Source organism: Convolutriloba macropyga, chromosome 7 (assembly GCF_964194025.1).
Source record: "Convolutriloba macropyga chromosome 7, txConMacr16.3, whole genome shotgun sequence".
Classification (NCBI taxonomy): domain Eukaryota; kingdom Metazoa; phylum Xenacoelomorpha; order Acoela; family Convolutidae; genus Convolutriloba; species Convolutriloba macropyga.
In genome coordinates this window covers 29,193,496-29,218,777 of record NC_134474.1, presented here as the reverse complement: position 1 = coordinate 29,218,777, position 25,282 = coordinate 29,193,496, and the positions used below count along the sequence as shown (strand labels likewise).

Below are 25,282 nucleotides of genomic sequence, written 5' to 3'. Positions count from 1 at the left end.
TTCTCTTGGGTGTCAACTAGTTGCTGTCTTGACCAGGTTTTGGGTCCTTTAGGGCGCAACTCTCCGTGAAATCATTAGGGCCAAAAATTTCTTCCATCAATCAGTGCCCGGGAATTTAATCTCCATTGCCCGGGAATTTAATCAATCATTGCCCGGGAATTTAATCAATCATTGCCCGGGACGTTTAATCTCCATATATAAAGTAACGCTTAGGCATTAGTAAGACCAAGACAACAAGTGCAACTTAGACGGCAAAATTTTTTGATGTTCATTTAACAGGTTTTTTTCGCCTGATGTCATTGAGGTCAAATCGGTTCGTATCCAGTCAACAATTGTCTTGAAAAAATAAAAAAAATTAAGCCGAAAAACACATTTTCGCATTTAAATCTGTATTCTAATTACTCGATTCTGATTGGATAAAATTTAAGATGATGCATTGTGTTTCTGGAGATTTAAACATATAAGTTTTACAAAATGATATAAAGTTTTCAAACATATTAGAATTTTTAAAATAATTCTGGCTGAATGCAATTAACCAGCGAAACATCGTGTTCAGAAAAGATCGTGATTTAAAGATGCTAGAAAGAAAAAAAATCTTGAAATAAAAAAGGACCAAAAAACATCATAGCTGAAAATATCGTTGATAAGGCAAAAGGAAAACACATGACAGCCAAAAATTTAAAAGTAAAAAAGAAATGACATCTGGCGTTCGCATTCTAGCAGCAGGAAAAGAGAATTTTTATTTTTTATTCGAATCCAAAGCTCAAAAGAAAGGATTTAAAATTAAAACCAAAGAATAAAAAAGCATAGTCTGAACAAGCTCAAGCGATTTTTTATGAAGAAAACTGAAGTTTGAACGAGACAATAATTCTCTATTTAAAATACCAAATCATATAAAAGACGGGACTCGGAACATAAAGCCATGTCCAGCCGTCCACAGGAACTCAATCATAAATTGAAAACAAATAGCGGAACAGAAAAGCTAACCCAGACAGAACCAAAGACGTTGAAAACGTAGAAAATGTCACAATAACATCTGGACTCCCGGCAACTGGTCAAAAAAGAGAGACTTAAAGCAAAAAGTCATGTGATATTTTTGAATTGAGTAAAGGTCTTATGAGGATTGTCAACCCGGCTATTTGCCAATTTTTATCAAGCTCTTTTTCATCAAATATTTTTCCTGAAATACTGCAAAGCGAAAAAGCCCTTTTTTAACAATGGCATTGATTACGATCCAAAAAACAGACGAACACAAACTGATATTAAAAAACTTTATTTATATGTAGCACCAGCGAGGAAACTTTTGGCAAGTTGCCAAAAACCTCTTTGTAATGTTAGATAAATTCTAAGCTTGTTTCCTTAAATAAGATTTAAGAAATTAAACGAATATTGGATTTATTTTTCTTCACTTAATCGTAAACAAACAGTTCTTTGTCACAGATTGGGCTGGAACAGTACTAAGGCTCGTCATCAAGCTCAAGATTTAAACCTGAACAACTTCTTAACAATGTTTTTCTGCATCAAACTAGCACTTTTAGTGATCTTCACAACTATTGGAATTGTTTTGAACGACCAGCGACGAAAACAGTTGTACTTCCGAGCTAAACACCGAAAGATCTGTTTATTACAATTTAAAGATGCCGTGTTTCATTTCCGCAACCCAATTTGGGTTAAAAAGTTCGATCGCGAGTTTTCCGACAACTTCTATTCATCAAAAGAAGCCGAATTTGAATCGCTGTTGGAGAATTTTCCATGTCCGACTAGAGAAATTGCCATTTTACGTGTGAATCGTGGCAAGAATCGGTATCCATACAAGTATTTGCCTTTCGATCATACATTATTGGAACTTGACCATGTTGACAAATTTCACTCAAAAAGCATGGGTTATGCTAATGCCAGTTACATACCGGGACCCAGCAACGAGTATGCGAAAGAGTATATTATGATTCAAGGTTGGATAATTTAACAAAACTCAGGCTGAGGTGAGCGAATCAAGACAGTTCCGGACATTCCGAACTAAGTAGCAAACAAGAGCGGCCGTTTAAACCGTAAAATTTGATTAGAGCTTAGTTAGATTGGTTTTCAAACGCGCACCTCAGCCTAGAAACAGAAATTAGCACATTCAATTATTTCTCCCTAGTGATCCGGGAATTTTTATCGTGTAAGATCTGACAAATTTCTTACAAAAGTGTCTTACTAATAGCCTGTAAGGGTATGCATTTTCTTATCAGATCTTATGAGACGATCGTCAGATCTTACACGATAAAAACTCTTCTTATCAGATCGTACACGATGAAAATTCTGTCTTATCAGATCTTACACGATAAAAATTCTCTTGTCAGATCTTACACGATAAAAATTCTGTCTTATCAGATCTTACACGATAAAAATCCTGTCTTACCAGATCTTACGCGATGAAAATTCCTCTTATCAGATCTTACACGATAAAGATTCTTTCTTATCAGATTGTACACGATAAAAATTCTGTTTTATCAGATCTTACACGGTAAAAGTTCTGTCTTATCAGATCTTATACGATAAAAATTCCGACTTATAAAAACCATGAGAGATAAAAAAACTCGTAAAGTTTGGTTTCCTGAGCGGGTTTTTATTGTGTCTGATTTCATAAGATCAATTTTTTTTTATCCTGTAGGATCTGAAAAGTTAGAATTTTCATCGTGTAAGACCGGTCACAACAGAAATTGCTATCCAATAAGATCGCTTTAGACACCATTTTTACGGAGTACAATCTGATGAAGCAGAATTATCACAGAACATCTGGTAATTCAAAACTATAATCGAATAGGCAGATAAAAACACTTGATATTTGTGAGTTGAGATATGCTAAAAATGCTACAAATGTGCTTTTGAAACAACTGTGACAAAAAGTTAGACCTTTAAAAGAATCAAAGTGCTTACGCTTTTTTTTAATTAAATGAAAAAAAAATTTGTCTGTGATTACAATGTTGTTAGTAAAGTGGTTGTTGCTTTTAGCTCAAAAGATCTAATCTCAAGCATACTCAAACTAAAGAACTAACACTCAAATTTGATAATTTTTTTGAAACCATCAAAAAGTTTGCCAAGTTGGCGAACTTTTCAAAAAATGCTCTTGTTTTTTTTGAGATTAAGCAAGACGTTATTACGAAAAACCCTGTTAATTTAGCAACAAAAAAACTAGTTAAAAGAACATATTTTGAACTCTAGAAGATTAAAAAGGGAAATTGTGGGACTGACAATCGCAACTTATTGTTTTTAAAAAAAGGTGTAAGCAGAACTTTCGCCACAAATATTAAGTCAGAAAGTATATTTTCGCAAAAAAAGTCTTCGAATAACAAAAACTCTCATTTAACAAAGAGCAATTTTTGTTTTTTTTTCTATTCTGCCGCTTTATCAAAGAAGTTAAACTGTTTTATAAAAGGCAAAGTTTCGCATCTCGGATATATCTAGTGTTAAAATGCTGTTTAAATGTCTTAAAAATCGAGAATCAACTGCTTAATTTTTGAATAAATTTTCTCATCAGATCCTACAAGATAAAAATTCTGGTAGGAGGAATGTTTATCTTATAAGATGTCTTATCAGATTTTACACGATAAAAACTCCTCTTATCAAGATTTTTATCGTTTAAGTTCTCATAAGCGGAACTTTTATTGTGTAGGATCTGATAAAATCTTAAACAATAAAAATTCTTAGTCAGCATCTTATCAGATCTTACACTAAAAAATTCCGCAATCACTTGGGCTTTCCCATAAGAAACTCTGCTGACAATACTGACTTTTAAATTCTTAGCAAGTTTTACCCGTTGACAAATAACTCCCCAATTGTTCTCTATCTGAGGTCCCAGACAGAAAGTAGATCTGTCCAGACCGTTCCAGACGAAAATTGTCTATGTCCACACGGTCACAGACTGAAAGCACCTATGTCCAGAATTTCGTGCGTTTGAAATTGCCTGTGTTTAAGTTTTCGCGCGTTCGAAACCAAAGTTTGTGCGCTCCAACATAGAAAATCACAGTCTATTGTGCATTCAAAATTACCTATGTCCAGACTTTCATGTATTCAAAAGCATGTTAGCAAATTTTATAGTAGCAAACTTTCGGCGGACCGAGTACTTATTTAATTGGAACCAAACCTGGTTTGGAGTATCTCAAGCGTGAGAGAAGCATGAAACAAAAAGAAATAATAGTCTAGGTTGCCTCAGAAAAAAAGTTCGTGTATCATACGTAATTATAAAAATTTTTCAAGTAACCGATTTTATAGTGTGATTTTTTGTCGGTTTGAATTGTTCAAATTTAATCAAAATTGACATGACGAGTCCCCAGTGTGATTGCTGAGTTTAAAAAAACAATTTTTAGTCTAGCTTGCTAAAAAAAATCAAGTCCTCATACGTAGTTTTATGAATTTTCGTTCCTAGATCCTATGAAATCAACAGTTAACGACTTCCTTCACGTGATATTTGACAAAAACATTCGACTTGTAGTTCGAGTCACTACAGATTCAGAAGAAATTGCGCTATTGACATCACAAGACAGCCCTAGAAAAGATCCAAAGGCTTCATTTAAATACTATCCTGACTTTACAGATGAAGAAGGGTTCATTGATGTTGAAGATTTTCACGTGTTGGGTAAATCGTGGGAGGAGGTTGCGCCCAACTGTCGTGAAATGATTCTAAAGAAGCGTGATAATGTTGCTGTGAGACGTCTGGTTTTGCAACTAAACGTGTTTCTTACCACATTGGAAACAAAAAGTGCCTTGTCTTTATAATACTAACTTGCTTAGAAATAAAACTCGACCCAAAAACATTGCGTTTTGACAGTTTTCAAGCGTTTCTTTTTATTGTTGTGAAATTTGAAAATTTTTAACAATAGCTTTGATTTTGTTCACATTGCTCAACACGATGAAAAACTATTATAGTCAAGAATTCATCTCGTTTCATTTGATTGTTCCTAGTAGGCAATGTCCTGCAACCGGAACTATTAACGCTTTTTGCTCAGATAAAGGATTTATACCCCCGTAGTGGTTACAGACTAGAGTTACAATCTAAATTTAATTACTTTCAAGCGAAGTCTGTGGTAATTATAAACCTCTGGTCTATTTTATCATTACGAATTTCTAATTGACCAGTATTTTTCTTATTCTAGTGGGGCAAGGAAGACTGAAATTGTTCCATAAATTATCATCATCGCGTTGAGTTGCAAAAAGTTTAGTTTGCTCCATATTAACTCAGTAAATACACTGTAGTTCGATTGTGAATTAACGGCGTTTTTCATACATAAAGCAACGTTTAAACATTATAATATCAAGACAACGTACAAGCATTAGCGCTGATCATAGCAACAAGTGGAACTTAGACGGCAAGATTTTTTGCTGTTCATTTAACAGGTTTTTCGTCTGATGTCATTGACGTAAAAATCAGTTCGTATTCAATTGGCAATTGTCTAGAAAACCAAAAAATATTAAGCCGAAAACCAGCTTAATCGATACATATAGTGGTTATATTCACTTAAAATTAGGTTAAATGAACTTTTTCGGAACTTTCTACGTATATTAGAACGTATTTTATTAATTTAGAACGTACGCATTTGAATTTCTGTACGCATTTGAATACTCGATTCTGATTGGCTGATAATTCGTCCATTTACTACGTATTACTCCAATAAATTTGCTCGACATAGTTACTGATGTCGGTGCTAGGACAACAGATCGAAAGACGACAGATCGAAAGCAAAAATTGGGACAATAGATCGAAAATTAAATTATTCAAGTTGCCTATTGGCCAATCAGATTTGAGCGCTCATATATTATACAGCATATAACATGTTATGTTGTGCTATTTTGTTCGGTTGTGATAGATTCATATCAAGTCCCACGGGCCGCTAAGGCATGGCCATGGCTCGCGAGGCATGGCCATAATGTGTTAATTATATTGCAACTCGCAAATAATGCTTAGTTTCAACCAATAAGAATAAAGATTAATTTTCGATCTATTGTCCCAATTTTTCGGTTTTCGATCTGTTGTCCTTTCGATCTATTGTCCGGTCACCACTGATGTCCACTGTTGCTCTTTGAGGCGCGTCATTTAGACATAAGTCAACGGAAATTTGATTAAAATCTTTTTTGTGTAACTAATAAAGAAATTCTGGAAATAAATTTTATGTTAATTGCTTCTTGTGTCACTGCTATGTCCACAGAAGATTCGAAATAATTGCTTTGCCCAAAAACGTGTCTTTATCAACCTAATTTGGAAGCCAAAACGGCAAAAACGGATATATTGGAGATCAAGGCACTATACTTCGGTTCGAAGATGTCACTTTGGAATCGATCGACTATATACTGGACCAGGTGTTAACACTGGACAAGCTGGTGAAGGAGAACTATTTGAGGGACAGAAGTGTGACCAAGTTCCTTATCCACTGCAAAACTGGCATCAAACTGTCTGGTTTCTTTGTCGTGCTTTACAGGGTCATCAAAGAAGCCGAGGTAAGAATCTATCCTTCGAAGGGATAGAATATGCCGAGGCCTTACCCGGGTCGAGGTTTTTGGGTAAATTTTTGTAGGAAATGCCGTGAATGCGGTTAATTTTTGTAGGAAAAAGAGCATTTCAAAAATTGACCAGAAATTGGTGTGTTCATGTCAAGTTTCACCGTACTTTAGAATATTGTTGAGAGCTTAATTTTCACGTTCACTAAACTACAATTAAGTGCGTTACAGCTGAAGATCAGAATCAAACTGTATATGTCATGTGTACTCAGTTAGATCTCTAATTTGTTATCGGCTGGGTACTAATCTGAAACAAAAAATCACAGAGGCCAATACGGGGGTAAAAGCGCACCTAGCCAGCTTCACGGGTGTGTCTCCTAAGCAAGTGGATTGATGTGATAGCTACTTTTTTTCAGCGAAAGAGATTTGTGGATATCAAGGGATGCGTGGCGGATGTTAGGTGGAGTCGCAATCTGAGGATAGTGGACTCTTCCTTTCAGTACAGACTGCTCTACCTAACTGTATACAGACACCTAGAACGCCGACATATGGTAAGCAAACATTGAATCTAATAGAAACATTAAGTGTTAACAATTTTAAACTGAAATGAATCTGAACGTAGATTGAGGAGCTGATTTGGAAAGTGATCGATGCTAGCATTGAGGAAAAAAGCAGCCCAGGTAGAGTAAAATCGGAAAAATGAGTGAGATAAGCGGTGAAAAGTTGTTTTTTTTTCACCGCAATTTTTAAACATAATTTTGCGATGAAATGCGGTGAAATTGTAATTTCACCGCTAGAGTAGGAGGTGAACTTACAATTCACCGCTAAAATATGAAATTTCTCGGCTTTTTTAAGTTGTGAAATTACATGCTTTAGTGGTGAAATGTGGTGGATCTGTGTTTGTTCATCGCTTATTACTCTAGCCGTGAAATTACATAGTTTCACTGCATTTCGCCGCAAATTTATCTACAAAATTTGCTGTGAAAAAAAAAACAACCTTTCACAGCTTACCTTACATATTTTCCAATTTTATGCGTTGATCTTACAAAAATTCAATGCTTCCTAGCGTTGATGTTACAAAAATTCAACGCTCGTCTTACATAATTTCAGTATCATTAATAAGTGCTTTCTACTTGCAAAAACGAAAGCTCTCAAAATTACAGTTTCAAATTTTTGTAGTTTATGTTACCTATTGTTTATATAAATTTACCACTAAGTTTCACAGCGAGTTTTTGTATTCAAAGCATTCACTGCTTATCTCAAATATTTTTGACTTTTTCTAAACGGTGAAATGATGCAAAATCACCACGAAGTTAAGCGGTGGATTTATGTATTTTCACCGCATTCACCGCTTTTCTCACATAATTTAGACACTTTTTACGCGGTGAATTTATGTGTTTTCACCGCTAAATTCGGCGGTGAAGTTTTTTAATTTCACCGCTATCAGGCTGTAATTTTTTGCACAGCATTCACCGACTGATTTATATAATTTCACCGCATTCACCGCTTATCTTACAAAATTTTTCGCATTTACCGCTCATCTTACTTAAATTTGCGTTGAATGGCGGTGACACCTCGAACCGGGTTAGCTATTAACGGAGAACAACAATTAAATTCAATTCGGCGTGATTCAGTTGCTTCACATTATAGGGCTATCCGAAACTCTACCATAAATTTGTTCTGAAACGAGGTGTCAGAAACCATCTGCCTCACAATGGGGAATTCAAAGGCCGAATGTATGTACCATCGATAAGGAAAGGTTGAAAATTGTATTAAAAGATGTTACAAAGTTTGTACATTGCAGGAGACAACTCCAAGGTTCATTTTACGTTCATTGAGTTGCAAATACCACGCTGATACCGGCGAAGGCTGGAGAGTCATAAAATCAAAAGGTCGCCTGCAAAGATGGCGTGCCAGTAAATTTGTTAAACTATCGTTGAGAAAGTTCGAACAAAGTTTTGCACCGCAAATTTAGTACATAATTTTGCGGTGAAAGTCGGTGAAATTATGTAAGTTCATCGCTAAAGTAAGCGGCGAACTTACAAAATTTCACCACATATCAGCTCTTACTTCAAGTTACCGTCCTTACTTCAAGAACCTCTCACTAAAATCTCGAATAATTGTTTTGAATTTACATCAAATTCGCTCTCCTTTGTCCTTTGGGTAAAACATACGCGTTGAACTTTTGTAAGATAAGCGGTGAAATTTCAATTTTTAGCGGTGAAATGTAGTGAATACGGTGAAATTATGTAGACTCACCGCATACTCTAGTGGTGAAATTACATAAATTCACCGCTTAACAAAAGTTCCAAATATTGTTAAGCGGTGAATTTGTGTAATTTATTCGCATTCACTGCTGTTGCCACATAATTTTAACATTTTTCTAAGCTGTGAATTTATGTAAGTACACGATTAAGTTAAGCGGTGAATTTATGTAATTTCATTGAATTCACCGCTTATCTTACATAACTTGGACAATTTTTTTTCAAAGCGGTGAATTTATGTAATTTCACCGCTAAATTCAGCCGTGAAGTTATGAATTTCACCGCTACCAGGCGATAAAGGTTTTCTCACCACATTCACCGCCTGATTTATGTAATTCCACCGCATTCACCGCTTATCTTACGAAGCTTTTCTCATTCACCGCTTCCTTGCAAAAATTTGCGTTGATTGACGGTGACCCTTAACCCGGAAGATGAAAACTATAGTTATCAAATTAGAAAATCAAATAAAATGATTGAAAAAGCCGAAAATTTGGGAAGAATATAAGCAATGCCGGAAGTTATGAATACTTTGAAGAGCCTAAAAACTCGTCTTAAACTGTTTTTGCTTTGAAATTCTCCACGAGAAATTAAAAAATTTTCGAAATATTTAAGTAACCCTGAAGGGTTGGGTATTTTGATTTCATTAAAGTTCTGTTTTTCTTTAACTTATTGTCCTCAATGTTACAAATAATGACAAATGGAACTTTAGATCTCAGTTGGGGTTAAACGTGAACAGTACAGTGAAATTAATAAAAAATTTTTCCTTCCGCTGCTTCCAAAATAGCGAAAAACAAAGTTGTTATACAAATTTCTTAAAATTGACAAAAGTACTGATCAAGCTCCTCTTCTTCATCAGTCCGCTATCTTTAATCTATTTTGTTTTTTTTCTATGTTTCAATGGGCTACACTATGGCTTAAGACATTTTTTAAATGAAAATGAGCTCTAGGCTGACGTGGAGATTTGCGAACCTGTTGCTGATTTCAAGGCTGGTTCAAAAATTTTTGTTGTTTTGAATACGGCTTGAATATGTTAAGCTGATGCACTAATTATATACAAATGTGATACAACAAAATGAGATAAATGTAGCCATTTTGGTTAGTAACCAATATAGAAATCTGGTAGTAAGAAATGAGATAAATGTATCCATTTTTGTGTAGCCATAAAGGCAACCACAAAACTTTAAAACTAAAGACTTGTTGGCCTTGTACATACTCGCCCAATTTTTACTTAATTATTTTCCCAGCATGCAGTAGAGACAATTTTCAATTTTTAAATTTACTTAATCTTTTTCAAATCAATTTTTTTGCTGTGTTCTAAATTAATTTGAACTTTATATTATTTTTTCAAATATTTTTTTCCTCTGGGGATCTTCCATTAGATCTTCGAGTACCTTCCGATAGTTTTTCGGCTTTCGTTTTCTGTAAGTTTTCACGTTTAATGAGACAAACCTTTCCTCCCAATGGTCTGCCTTCTGATTTGGAGATTTATGAACTTGTTCCTGATTGTTAGGCTAGGTAAAGCATTTCTATGTTTTTGAATTGTTACTCTACAATGAGTATTCAAAATTTCTTAAAGAAATCTGATAGAAAGAAATGAGTAAATGTAGCCATTTTGTGTAGCCATGAATGTAGCCATAAATCTTTACAACAAAAGATTTGTTGGCCTTGAACAGCTCGCCTAATTATTTTATTATATTATTTTTCCAACATGCCTTAGAGAAAGTTTTTATTTTTGAAAGTTTTTAAATTTTTAATTTTTTAGTTCTTTTTCAAATCAGTTTTTCGCTGAGTGTTCTAATTAAATTTGAAATGTATATTATTTTCGAAATATTGTTTTCCCTTCGGTTCTTCCATTAGATCTTCGAGTACCTTCCGACAGTTTTTCGTTTTTGCTCATTTGTAGGTTTTCAAGTTTAAAGAGACGAATCATTCCGCTCAATGGTCTGCCGGCAAATAGCTGGAAATTGAGCAGAGAAAAACTCAAGAAACATCATTTCTTCAGCAAACTTGGTTTATGGGGAATCAAGGAAAAAGTTATCAGGCATTGTGCTAAAATATAATCTACTGCCACGCCCGTTTTGTTTCTGCAAAAAGTTGCTAGTAAATGATTATTTTCAACGTTTCTTGGCAACCACCCATTTTGGACATATCATAAACTGAGGTAATTTTTAAATAATTTGCAAATAGCAGTCATGGGATACATGACGTCCTCACAAGTTCGATTTGAAAAGTTCACCGATCTTTAATCAAAACTTGCCTACTCTTGTCTACTCCAATCACATTTGCCAAACGCAAGCCAGGACTTGCCATGAGACCTGGCTTTTTTGTCAAGCTATAGCGCAACACTTGTGAATTCTTGGTGATAACCAAATGTGTTAAAAGTCAGATCAAGTTCGTCAATCCAAGAACTTAAAAGGTTAAATCTTCAAAACATTAGTTTAATAATGATGACAGTGTTTTGGCAGATATCGAGCATACAAACGGATAGCTTAATCAGGTCAATATTCTACCTGCGACCAGAGATCTCTGTCATATCAGAAATGAGCATTCTGACCACCAACATGTCCGCTACTGACGTAAGCAGTGACGAATACCCCTACTCGGACACGACAAGTCTGCAACTCACGCCTGATGATGAATCTCAGTGGTTTTTGTCGACAGATCAAGCAAAGTTAAGTGAAGAGGAAAAGAATGAATTGATGATTAATAACCAAATGCGCGAAGCAGGTGTGCAGATGACACTTTCCGTTGAGCGTATACCAGGTTAAAACTTTTATATTTTACTTTATGTCACAAAAGAGACATAAAATAAGAGACTGACATCCACTGTACTTCTCAGAGGTTAGATTTGAACGATTATTGTTATAATTTAAAAAGAAACCGAAAATTCTTTGAAATGTAAAAATATAATAATCTAACATTTTATCAATTCTCGTAGCTACAGTAGTAACACAGCCAAGAAACGAGTGTTTGAAGTTATAGTCGCTATAAATCATAGCTCATTGGAAATGGATTGTGACCTGTGTTTACAGAGACTGAGCTGCAAATCGACCGAAAAACTATTTTAGACAGACGAAGCGCAAAAACCAAAACGTATTCTTGAAAAAGAAATATTTTCAAAAACCACAACAAACTCAGAATTACAACAAAAGCGATGGATTAAGTTTCAACAGCTCAGGAAGCCAATTGGGCCTGTAAATAAAATAATGAGACTATGTCACGAGCCCACAAAAAAGCAAATTCACAAGGAAGCCAAAACTTCAAACAATTTTACGACATGACGCTGTTCAAGGCACTATAATTACAAGTTGTTACCTGCAACAACTGTAAATTATCATTTTTCATTAATCTTAACATCAATTAGTCCTAATAAAAGGACTACTTAGACATGATAACAAAAACCAAAAAATTGAACAGTATAAAATCTCGAAAACTTTTATGAAATTAGATGGTCGAAGCAATTAGTCTCAACGTATAACCAAACTCGAAAAAAGTTTGAATCAACAAAAGTAGTTGCAACTTCTCATGATTGAGGTTGAATTACAGGGCGACAAAAATAAAAGCAAAAAGGAGACAGGTGAAAATTTTTTTTAATCTTAATTTACAAACTAAAATCATTAACTAGGTTGAGTTATATGTCTTGGGGAAGCAATTAATATATCGGGTATATGTCGTACCACAACGAAAAGATTGACAAAATTAGGCAAGATCAGAACAACCCACAAAGTTTTGCGAGATAACTATGTCTCAGCCGAAGAAGCATAAAATATTCAACAAAAAACTAAAAAACATATCCAGATACACTATTACCGTTGTAGGTTTTCCCTAAAATGCCTTTTTTATTTTGATTTTTCAATAATGTGATAATTCGAGCAGGAAATAAAATGAATTCATAATATAAGCAATTATGATAAAAAATGAAAGAAAAATTGAAAACGTGTAGTACCAAAATAAGGAAACCATTAGTTGAAATCTTTAACGACCTTATTTTCTAAATCACAGCAAGTTGGTTTCCGCCTATTTTTACTGAGACTGTCACCATAGTTGAGAGAAATAATTAAAAAGAAGGGCGAAGTTCAACCGACATTTTCTCAAAAAAACTATATTCAAAGTGATAACAGGCATTAGATAACAACCGAAGAAAATGTCTAAGTCCTTTATACTTTCTAAAACTTAACTGGACCTTTGATTGTGAACACTAAGATAGTGAACTACAAAAATCTTGAGAAAAGACGCAATGAAAACAAAACGCCAGAAGTCCATAAAACTTTAACGAAAACAATTGGTCAGAGCCATAAAAACAATCTGCCTTGTTCTGAAACCATAATATGTTCTCGATGGGGCTCGTTTATTGTAAGCAGTATCTGTCATTAATCGAGCCGTGATTCCATTGTTTGGTCCCTAATTTACATAAAAAGCATTTACATAGCGGAAATTTTTTGAAAAAAAGGTCGCGCCCCATTAAAATCTAAGAAAATATCATGAGGAACCATGGTGAGATCAAGATCAGCCCAGATATTGCTGAGCGTCTAACAAAACACTCAATTCATGGAGTGGTTGCAAAATAGGTTAATTCTATACAAAATTTGTCGGTTTGTCAAAAACAAATAATGCATTTTATATAATTATCATCTTTAGGTTTGCAAAATATTGGCAAAGTTATAATTCCAGAATACTTTTAAAATCAGCGGTAGTACAACTAGCTCTTTTTTGGACTTAAGAAGAATATGACTGCAGTTTAAAGGTTTTTAGTCCAAGTAAAAATAAAGCAAGTTGGCAAAAAAAATTTCGACGAAAAGAGTTTAAGACAAAAAACTAGGATCGAACAGTTCAGCAACCCTCCTCTATCTTTAGAGATAAAATAAACAACACTACAGTTAAAATTTTTAACATATTTCAGCAATATCGACGAAAATTTGATCAAAATTGACGAAAATTTGGTCAAAACTGTGAACAAAAACAGCTGAATTACATCTAATATTCACAAAAATTTCAACCTCGATAACTCCCTATAAAAAACGGAAAATGAAAAACTTTTTTAATTCCATATTCTACACTGGGGAGCTTTCTAATGAAACCACTCACAACTCTCTACGATTGTTATATCGATCGGCCAAAATTGTCTGAACAAAAAACACCATTTGAGTATATAGTTCCTCCCCCCTCAGAGAGGGGTCGGAACAATAATTCCACAAAAATCAAAGAGATTTAGTGGAAATAGAAATGTTGAAATTTTGGCTAAGGTTTATAAAGCGAAGCAAACTTTGTCAGATGTGTATTTAATAAAAGCAGGAGCGCAAAACAATACCGATCTACGAAGATCGCGTGGCCCAAAAAAGTGCAATTAGTCATCTATTTACTTTGTTCCAGACAAACAAATAGATCATGAGAGTCAAATGTTAAACAATAAATGTTAAACAAATCATGTTAAACAGATATTAATCGTTTTTAAAAGTCAAATGTTAAACCCCATTTTTCAACAGAAACAGTATATTTCAAAGGGAACTTTCAATTGATTACTTGTTCAACTTTTATAACTAATTGAAGGTGTCTCAACTGCTTCAGATATATGGGATCTATCTTCATTTTTGGATTCAATGAGATACAAAGAGCTCTAAAAAAATCTTTTCCTTAAATTAAATAAACAAACAGAGAAAAAGGATCTCCGAGTTTAAAAAGACAATTTGTTTTCACTAAATTTTCAGACTTTTTATACTGAATATTTGGTATGTTCCCAACTGCCATTCAATATCTTTTTTCTTTCAAAATGCTTGATAATAAATTAGCTTCCATTATCATTTGCTTGATTCTTTGTATTTTTTAATTTAAGCTTGATTTAGCTTTTTTAAAACACATAAACGAACACAATTGTGCAAAAAACGGAGGCTGTGATAAAAGTTGAAATTTTTATTCATTGATTTTCAATTGAGACATCAAAAAATTCTCGGTGGCATTTCATTAACTTTGTTGTTTTCGAGATCTGTTTCATAAAAATATCTTTTAATTCTTTAAATCAAATGTACAATGAAATGCTCATGAAAATTGTACCAAAAAGCGAAAATGTTAAGATGCTGAAAATTTTCAAAGGAATTGGACTCAAAATTTCTTCGGCAAACCACAAATTTTAAAGAAAAACAGTAAAGAGATTCAATTTTCCCAGAGTTCTTCAATGGAATATTGTGTCGAGATAAGTTTACTGATTGAACTAACTAGGTGGCTTTTTTCTAGAAAAACCTATGTTACCTTGAACTATAGAATTTTTAAAATGTAAGATCTGGTAAGATGCCTACTAGTAAATTTTTTCAAATATCTGAAAAATTTTTACATGACAGAAGGCCAGCCCGACCAATCTTACAAACAAGGAGGCTCGGTAATGTGCGTTTGCACATAAAGTTCCAACCCAATCATCTAAAATTTTTACTTAGTTCTCTACCAAATGAGGATGAGATAAAAAAAATTAAAATATCAACATATTGTTCAATAAACAAATAAACGAAAATAAAAAATCTACATTAGATCCCGGATGTGACCTGTGACTTCCATAATATGACTACCAGAAAAGACGGCGATAACAATCAAATAATTACAAATATTAGTTACAACTATTATTGACCAAAACCAGTTGTCGGTTTTTTGAAAACCATTAATAACCAAATCAAAATGGCATTAGACAAAACTTCTCGGTGGCATTTCATTAACTTTGTTGTTGCAAGATCTATTTCATAAAATACTTTTTAATTCATTAAATCAAATGTACCATGAAATGCTCCTGAAAATTGTACCAAAAAAGGAAAATGTTAAGATGCTGAAAATTTTTAAAAGAATTGGACTCAAATTTTCTTCGGCAAACCACAAATTTTAAAGAAAAACAGTAAAGAGACTCATTTTTCCCAGAGTTCTCCAATGGAATATTGTGTCGAGATAAGTTTACTGATTGAACTAACTAGGTGGCTTTTTCCAGAAAAACCTATGTTACCTTGAACTATAGAATTTTTAAAATGTAAGATCTGGTAAGATGCCTACTAGTAAATTTTTTCAAATATCTGAAAAATTTTTACATGACAAAAGGCCAGCCCGACCAATCTTACAAACAAACAAGGAGGCTCGGTAATGTGCGTTTGCACATAAAGTTCCGACCCAATCATCTAAAATTTTTACTTAGTTCTCTACCAAATGAGGATGAGATAAAAAAATTAAAATATCAACATATTGTTCAATAAACAACTAAACGAAAATAAAAAAATCTACATTAGATCCCGGATGTGACCTCTGACTACCATAATATGACTACCAGAAAAAACGGCGATAACAATCAAATAATCACAAATATTAATTACAACTATTAATGACCAAAACCAGTTGTCGGTTTTTTGAAAACCAATAATAACCAAATCAAAATGGCATCAGAAAAAACTTGTACCAAAAAAATTTCTACTTCATATATATAACGTGAGATTTTTCCTCAAAGCGACGTGGTATCAAATCCACAACAAAGGAGCAAAAGGGCAGAGTTTAAGAAACGTTGCTTTTTTTGAAAACAATTAATGTCAAACAGATGAGAAACATTATGCATCAAATGAAATCGTTACTAGATTGTTTTATAGCTTCTAGAGAGCAATTCAGAACTTTAATTATCCAGAACATGTCATACGACTACAAAAAGAAGGAAAAATATAGGCAAAAAGAAAAAAAATTGCACGAAAAAATTTGCACGAAAATCTAGCGAAAAAAATAATAAGATGTTTACTAAAAACTTTAAAATGATTTAATTGCGTTTTTCTCAAATGACCAGAGGGCCGCCCATTGTTGTGATACTGTGAAAAGAAGGTAAAAACCTACAAAAATGAGCGAAAACGAAAAAATCACGAATATTTTAAGAAAACTGGTTGTACGTAGAACAAAAACCATTTGAGGAAATTAAAACTATAATCGAGCAAATTGTAGTTCATTAGATAAAGGATTTTACTTATCTATAGAAATGCTAAGCTTCAAGTTAACGGAAAGAAAATTAGCAAATCTCAGAAACCCACTGTATTTCTGTAAAAAAACTTATTTTCAGAACTCATATCCGAAATAATCTTTCGACTAAAGTTTATACAGTTTTTCTTCCAACTTCTTCGAGAACTGAAAGTACCGTTTGTTAGGGAAAGTAAAACATAAGACTATAAAAAACATCATATACAAGCTGAAATAAAAAATTTCACAGACAGTTTTACAAAACCACTGTGTTGAAGCCATTAAATTTATAAAAAATTATTGGCCACAACATTCAATCTTTTTTTGCGTCTCCTTTCAACATCAAACGATCTTTTTGTAAGTCCCATTTTTCAAAATCACAGCAAAAAATCACGAAGAATGAAAAGTATCAAAATTTGAAAAATTCCTCTGAAACAAATTGTCTAGAGAGGATTTCCTGAAGACACATTTTCCATCAGTAACAACGTTTAAACAACAGAAAACTCAATGTTTATGTTAAAAAAGTTAGGAAAATGATACAACATTTTAAAATACGAAAAAAAAACAAAACCAGAACAAAAAGGGAGAAGTTGGAGAATAAAATAAAATTTTGAAGGTCAATAAAACCATTAGCTATAAATCAATATCAGTTGTTAAAATAGTTTTTTATCATATGTATCATTAGTTGGAAACTAAATACTCATTAATTGGCATACGATAACAAAAGCTAACTACAAATACATGGCAAAAATAAAAAAGTTCTGCAAGAGTATGATGTCACTGCCCTCAAACAATGTGTTAAGAAAACAAAAAATAGATTCAGTTGCAATTTTTGTAAAAATTGTTTTGTTAGATCGTTAAGTAATGTGACAATTTACCAAAGAATCACAAACAAAAGCAAATATGGGCATTTATTCACAAAAATCATTTTTTTTATGAATACTCCTAGTACCAAAACCAAGAAACCTTTCTTTAAAAAATGCCACAAAACTTGTTTGTGCTCTATACGACGGAAAATTTGACTTGTGTTTACTGCGATTAAGCTCAAAATTGACAGAAATGTTGTAAAAATTTTGACAAATTCTAAAATATACTGAAGTCTCCTTGTAACAAAATATTCAATGACATAAGATACATTAGACAACAACAAAATGGGCGGTATAGGTCCGCTTACACCTCCTGAGGAAGCCATTTGGAATTTTAAATGGTTAGTTACACGTTTTAATCGGAGTGCAAGAGAAAAAAAAATTAAGGCAACACAAGAATTCATTTAAAGCTTTTTGAAACTCATCTTCAAAGCAATGCAAAACATTAGGTTCTCTGAAATCAGCCTACATATACATTCAGCCTCGTTTCTACCTAAATGGGCGCTGTCATTAATGAAGCCGCGAATAAAAATGTTGTCGGTTATTAACATTAAAAAACAAAAGCAAAAAATTTTGAAAAAAAAGGCAGCAACAAATTAGAGTTTAAGGCGTTTTATGAGTTTAAGAATCCATCATAATGTCAAACCTACCCCTGATTTTGCCGCGAGCTCAAAAAACGGCCCTATTGTTCCAAATTGTTGCGAATTAGACCAATTGTTGAGTGAAATACCTAAAATGTTTTTTTTTTAAAAATGATGCATACTGTATTTTTATGAGTTAAATTTGTATAAAAACGCAAAATTTTAATTCCAGAAGGCTTTTATGGGGCACCCAGTTTCAACTAGACTTCTTTTGGAGTTCAGAGAGATTGTGTCAGCAGTTCATAGATCTCCAATTTCGGCAAACTTATTCAAAGTGGACCAAAAAAGATATTTTGTCCAATTTTTGATATAAAATTCTGAATTTTGAAATTATTAAACTTGTTAGCCAAAGAAATTAAAATCAAGGCAACGCCCTTCTGTCTCTAACGGTAACAATTAAACTCTCCTGTTAAAAATTTTAACTTATTTTAATTAATATTTCTAAAACTGTTCCAAAGTTTAGCAAAAATTACAGAAAAAGTGAATAAAATCTGTCGAATATTCACAAACCTCGATAACTCCCTGTAGAAAAAAATCTCTTTAATTACTTATTCCAGGATTTACGTGTTTTTTAATGATACCACTCACAACTCTCTGCGATGAATATATCGATCGGCCTAAATTATCTGAACAAAAAAACCCATTTGAGTATATAGTTCCTCCCTTCCCACTAAAGTGGGGGTCAGAACATATATTTTGTAAGATTTTTGATCTTGACAGATCTGAGAAGACAATTTATAACAATCATCCCCTCACTAGAATTCACATCGTACAAGATCTGATGAGACAACATATTATAAACGAATTAATCGATACCCAATCAAAATTTTTTTCCTATGGGATTACATATGATGTACAATTTTTGTGACCGTTAGTGCCACAAAACGTATGAATTTGTCAGGGAACTGTTCAATACAAAGCCATTAACTTTCTATGTCTTTCAAAACAGAGGTTAAAAGCAGAAATCTGAACTCTTTAATTGCGAAAATGCGATGAAATTCAAAAAGGTATATGGAGTAGTTTTTTGGGCAGTTTGTTACAAAAGTTATTGACATAACTGCTGGAAAACTATTTCTCATGATATTGTTATTTTCTCGATGATTTTTTAAATTAAAATTATTTAGTTTTTCCATCTTTTTAAATCTACTGAATTGTGTGATGATCATAAAAGAAATTGCTGCAAGTCTAGAAAACAAGTAGGAATGATCTGATATTTTGTTAGTTAAAAAATCAAAATAAATGCTGCGCTTTTCATAATCAACGTATAAATTGGCAAAAAACGGCAAAGTTTTATTTTTTAGAGCGCTCTCAACGGAAGTTGAAGTGGAATTAGCCCCCTTGTCAGTCTACAAAGATTGTGTTAGTGGTGTTTGGGCGTGAACTTCCTGCAAATTTAATCAGAGTGGACTAAAGAAACTTATTTCGTGCTGTTTTTGATGAAAAAGTCTGAAAATTGTGAAATATTTAGCCGGAATTTGTGAGAAAAAAAATTCAATGAAATTAGCCGACACTATTTTTTGTCTTTAAACGTAAAATCAACAACATTTTCATGAAAAATTATATCAAATTTTATCAAAATTATAGTAAAAAATTCCCAAAAAAAGTGAATGAAATTAACGGAATTCAATCTATTTTCTCGAAACTTTAAACCTCGATATCTCCCTGTCAAAAACGAAAATAAAAAAAAACGCAGAAACGATCAGTGTGTCTGAAATTGGGCCAGGATTTAACTTATTAAATGTGTTATGAAATGATTAAATGATAAAAATTTTTGTTCTGACCCCACTTGGGCGGGGAGGAAATATATACTCAAATGGGTTTTTTTGTTCAGACAATTTCGGCCGATCGATATATTCATCATAGAAAAATGTGAGTGGTATCATTAAAAAGCTCATCCAGTGTAGATTTCGAAATTTAATTTTTTCGAACTTCGTTTTCTTCGAGGAGTTACCGAGGCTAAAAGTTTCAATGAAGACGGGATATTTGGTTCACTTTTGTTCACTTTTAACGAAATTTTTATGCGAACTAACATTTTTTCTACAAAAAATTGAATTCAAAATTACGTTTCACGCTTAAAAATGCATCAATTTGATGTTCCTAATAGATGAAAGACGATTAAAAAGACTAGTTCTGGACTCCTTCGGAAATTTACTAACCAAAGAAATCGAATTCTATTTGAGAGCTGTTTTTTTAGAAAAATTTTCTCATTTTTGTTTTTTTATGTCAGTAAGAGAATAGTCGCCTTTCTTATCGAGGTTCCGTTAATTACAAACCTCATTTACAGTCCAATCATGCGCAATGAACAGGAATTAAGCTTTCAAGGAATCGCTCCTATTTTTTTTAGCTCCGACTCTGAGTTTTCGTATTTTTTATTGAAATTTTGATTTTCTTTATGAGATTTTACTGAATTTTTGAAGTCCTACGTCTTAGACACGATCACTTAAAGTACAATAGTCTTCCTAAGGAGCATTAATTGAACCTATCTAGTGCTTTGGGTGGACAGATAATGGCCGTTAATACTTTATAAAATTAATTTATCGGAAACTTTTTTATGAAAGTTAACCAATCTTGACCTTATTTTTGCGTACTCTAAGTCAGTGTCAGTATTGACATACACCCAAAATTTTCCATTTCTACCAAAATAAACTTTGTTGGCGGTTTTTCTTCAGTTATTGGTTTTATGACTTCGATGCGACGAGTTTTCATACCTTTTTTATTTTTGGATAAATTTTTGATAGTTTTGTTTCTTTTAGGAATTTTATTTCATGGTCCTAATTTTGATGGTTCCCATTGGCTCAGAGAAAATGTTAAAATATTAAGGCTGAAGTTTTCATAGAAAAGCTCGTAGTTTAATTGGCTTTGGCACTTTGTTCTCGCACTGTTCTAGTGTTTTTTGCTTTCTGCTTGTATTTGTTTTTGTTTTTAGTGTGATAAAGCTTTTTTGATGACAGGTCAACAATTTATGATGACAGGTCAACAATTTATGATGAATGGTATATTGATGACAGGTCCACAATTAAAAAAATGCTCTTCTTATTGAAGCATAACGTAGCGTGTTTATTGCCTTCCGTTGAAAGCTATTGAATTAAATGTCGCTGATACTAAGGGTCTTCTGATATATTTCGTGTTTTTAAAAGTTTTGTTCATATTTGTTGATTTTTTAAAGTCTTATATTTAAAAAAGAAGAATTATATTGTTGTTAACAAGTTGCCGGAAAATAGAAATATTTGTACTGAAAAACTGTTTTTTAATGGATTCGAACCTTTTGTCTCATTTTTTTTCAGAATTTGCTTTTTTGCTTGTTTTTTTTCTTTATTTAGTCGTAAAAGGCTGAGGCGTCTCATAAGCTTCTAATTGAGGATCGAATGAATGTTATTACTCACTGCAGTGAGTTCATAGCGAATGGTCTTAAAATTTATGATATTATTCGTATTCCTTTTTTTTCGTTTTTTGTTAATTGTATAGTTTTTTTGTATATTTTTTGTTCTATTCTTCAATTTTAACTTATTTTCAACACTGAGAGGTCCCATCCAACTCCTTGGAATTCAAAAAGTGAACTTTCTTTCGATATTATTTCGTAACTGATGTTTTGTTTGTGGGACAATATGCGTTTTCATAAATGTTTTGTGAGTTGTCCATATTTTTTTCTCTTCTACCACAATTGCGTAGTAACAGAGCCCAATTACTTTCAAATGAGGCCCGAGTGAACATATTTAATCGTTCAGCAAAATTTTAGCTCAATTAATATAGATTACAATTGAATTAAAAATTAATATTTAGATAATAGCTATTGATTTTAATGGCTTCAATAATTTGGGTTTTCGCAGATTGTTCGAAATTTCTTGAGCTTTTCTGCATCATTAGTCCGTTTCTATGGCGTAGTTTAACCAAAGACAGGTTCTATCTGTTTTGTAGTAACTTTTTAGTAAACTTATCGAGAATTAGTTTGTTAAAGGCTAATGATTTTTATGACGTTTGAAATTATTTGGTTTAAAAATGTTCATACATTTTTGAATTTCGCCTCATCATTCTTTCTTTTTGCTTGCTACCTAGTCTCATTAAGAAAAAGTGTTATCTGTTGTATAGTTAAGACAAAAAAATTGGGCAGTTAGGGTTTTATCTGAGTGCATTTTAATGTTGTTTACTAGGTACTTTTACAATTAGATATTTAGTTTTTGCCATTAATTTTTGTAGTTTTCCTTTTAATTGCTTTTGAAAAAAAGTTCATAGCAATTATTGTAAACGTGTGTGTCTTTTTATGCAAAATTTTTGCTTGACATTTTTGACTTTTCGAGTGACTTTTACGCCCTTGACTTTTTGCGTTTCGCGTGATCTAAAATTCTCTCTCAATCACAATTTCAAGAAGCTGAGCTCAAATGGCCGCAATTTAATACAAAAAATCAAATTAAAAGTGCGCCAAAACCGGTGTCATTTTTTACTTAGTGGTAATCTTAATAGTGGTATATGTTAACCTCTAATGTGGTTAATTGAAGCCCACTATTGAACTTCCTAGTCCCATTTAGGCTCCCCCTCCCTCCTCCCCCCCCCCCCGACTGAAGCCGGCTGCAATTGATTAGAACTCCCATTAGTCGTTCGAGAGCAATTCTTCCGACGTTTAGTCGGCTAAGTTTTTGTATGTTTTTTCTCATAGCCTTTTTACTGGCAGATCTTTTGAGCGCTGTAATGATGCATGGCATTATGTAATTGAATTAGTAGTTTGGTTGTGAAACGATTTTTTTAAAATACAAACATCTATTTTTGGTTATCTCTTCATTTGGTTGAGAATTAATTCAAAAATGTAGATCAGCTCGAGTCGGAACTTGATGTGCAAACGCACATTAACGAGCCTCCTTGTTCCTCTATGTTGTGAGATCGAGAATCAATTTCTAAATTTTACTAAAATGGTCAAGTCAAGACCACCTTCTATTTCAAAACAAGACTGTCAGAGAATGATCCCTGGTATTTTGATTCCCAGTATCGGTCGACCACGATCTCTTTATACCCGCTATTGATCTGCCAAGTTCTTTTCATGCAAAAAATTTGTCAACCACGCTTTGGACTTCTCGTAAATCACCCCACGGTCTTTTTTCCCGATCATGGTTTAACAGGGTATTTTCAAAAGTCGACCAGCAGTATTTTTTCCAGATGATACGGCTACCTAAATCTTCGATAGAACGCTTTTTCATGTATATTTTAAATCATATTTTTTGGTCGACAAATTGTCGACCACGAATTTTTTCGGTCACAGGATGATCAACTGCGGCCAATATCGGTCAACCCACTGCCAACCCGGACCATTAAAATCAACATAAAGTCTCTTCATAACGAATACCACTGTCTTAAGTCAACTTCTCAAATGGAGCCTTTGGCGAATTTTTGGCGTTGCTTTCCCAATTGAAAAGATCAAACACATTCTATTAGTTTTTACATAATAAACGACAGTAATTTTGTTTTAGCAGACACTGCAAGAACTATTAAAAGTTCAATTTCTCAGCCCAGCAGTGGAACAGCTTTTGTCCTATCGGACCGAACTTCTACATCACGAGAACGTGCCATCACACCCACCCCAACAACAAGCCACATTTCGGAGACCAGCATTGAGACATCGAACACTCTCAATAATCGTCGACACAGCTCCCCAGCAGTAAAAACTTTTGGTTTTTTTCACAATGCGCTCTGTTTGTCATTGGCAGCAAAATTCACATTTTTTTAATTCAAGTTTGAAATTTTGGAGGGTTGCAATCCAGAAGATTGCTTCACATTTTTTGCGAGTATTAAGAAATTAGAGATGCATTTTCAATTCTTTTTCTCCAAAGTGTTTCGTTGTCTCCCCCAAAAAATTAAAATTTGGAATGATTGAGATGAAATCATTTCTGGTTGCTATAGTGATCAAGTATTCGAATAAAAAGGACAACAATATTTATTTTAATTGAAACTCATAGAAGGAACAATAGCAAAATATTGCAAAAATTTCTACTCTTTTTCACCGCTGCAATTATACATAGGACACCTCTTCTGAGACAGTTGACGAACAGGTTATTCCATCCTCGGGAAGACAATACAAGGTCAATTGGGGTCAAGAGTCATTCATAATACATACATCTAAAGCTCCTACCAGAACAGCATCCATTTTTGGCGGCCCGGACAGTAACAAGGATTCTGTTTCGAGCAAAGCTTCCTCACATGGATCCACACACAAGGTCAAAACTATCTTCAGAGATCAATCTCCGTTTGTCCCAGACCCAAAAATTCCTCTCAAGTTGCAAAATATAAGTTCGCAACCGACGTTCACAAAAGAGGTTATTGTTGAATCAACACAAGGTAGCAGCGAGAGATCAAAATTGCCGTCTCAGTTAGGAACAAACAGCCGATTGTACCGTTCTGATAAACGAACAATTTTGTCTGGTAAAACCGACGAGTTGATTTCGAGGGCACCCGAGTTTCTTCAGCGCTTGAATCTAGGTCAAAGTTCAAATTCGGGCCAAGTTCAACGAAGGAACCTTGCAAGTGCTTTTCAAAATAGAGATGGAACGAGGAAGGATGGAGTTGTTATAAAGAAAAATTTTGTTCATACTTCAGGAATGTTCAAACCTGAAAATTTCATGCTGCCTTCAGATTATTATAAAAAGTAATTTATAGAGAACAAGAATGGACCCACGATAATTTCGAATCAATTCAAGTGATAACTTACGATGGCAAAATCTTTTTGTAATAGTAAAGAAAATGCTAGCTTTATACAAAACACATTGGTCGAACATTGAAGATTTTAAGATGATATTTCCAGGAAGTTGGAAGGGTACAATGTAGAGTTTTTTAACAGTTAGAAACAACAGGAGTTTTTCTGGCGACGGGCAAGATTTCAGAAACATAACTCTTTGCTATGAATTGAACCTATGCAAAGCAGTCAAACTGTTCAGGTATGCTACAGTTGTCGCATCAAGCTCTTGCCACCGTTGAAATTCATAACCGTCTGCCATTCAGAAAGCGTGGTAAAAAATTTTCATAGTAAATGATTTGATATCTGCTATAGTTTGCTTAGCAAAATTTAGTATCGATGACAACAGACTTTCGAGCCTGTGTC

At 33.4% G+C, this 25,282-nt stretch overlaps 1 protein-coding gene across 2 annotated transcripts; it reads left to right on the top strand.

The window, feature by feature from the left end:
• Positions 1 to 1,440: 1,440 nt before the first annotated feature.
• On the top strand, positions 1,441 to 24,888 carry LOC142342189 (uncharacterized). 2 transcript variants are annotated; one of them, XM_075393416.1, is made up of 7 exons: positions 1,441 to 1,952; positions 4,409 to 4,741; positions 6,299 to 6,474; positions 6,891 to 7,025; positions 11,204 to 11,501; positions 23,661 to 23,845; positions 24,207 to 24,888. In XM_075393416.1, exons 1-7 carry the CDS (start codon positions 1,508 to 1,510, stop codon positions 24,831 to 24,833), a joined length of 2,199 nt encoding a protein of 732 aa, XP_075249531.1. In that variant the 5' UTR covers positions 1,441 to 1,507; the 3' UTR covers positions 24,834 to 24,888. The 2 variants fall into 2 exon arrangements, with proteins under 2 accessions (XP_075249531.1, XP_075249530.1); XM_075393415.1 differs by having other exon boundaries at positions 23,658 to 23,845.
• Positions 24,889 to 25,282: the final 394 nt, after the last annotated feature.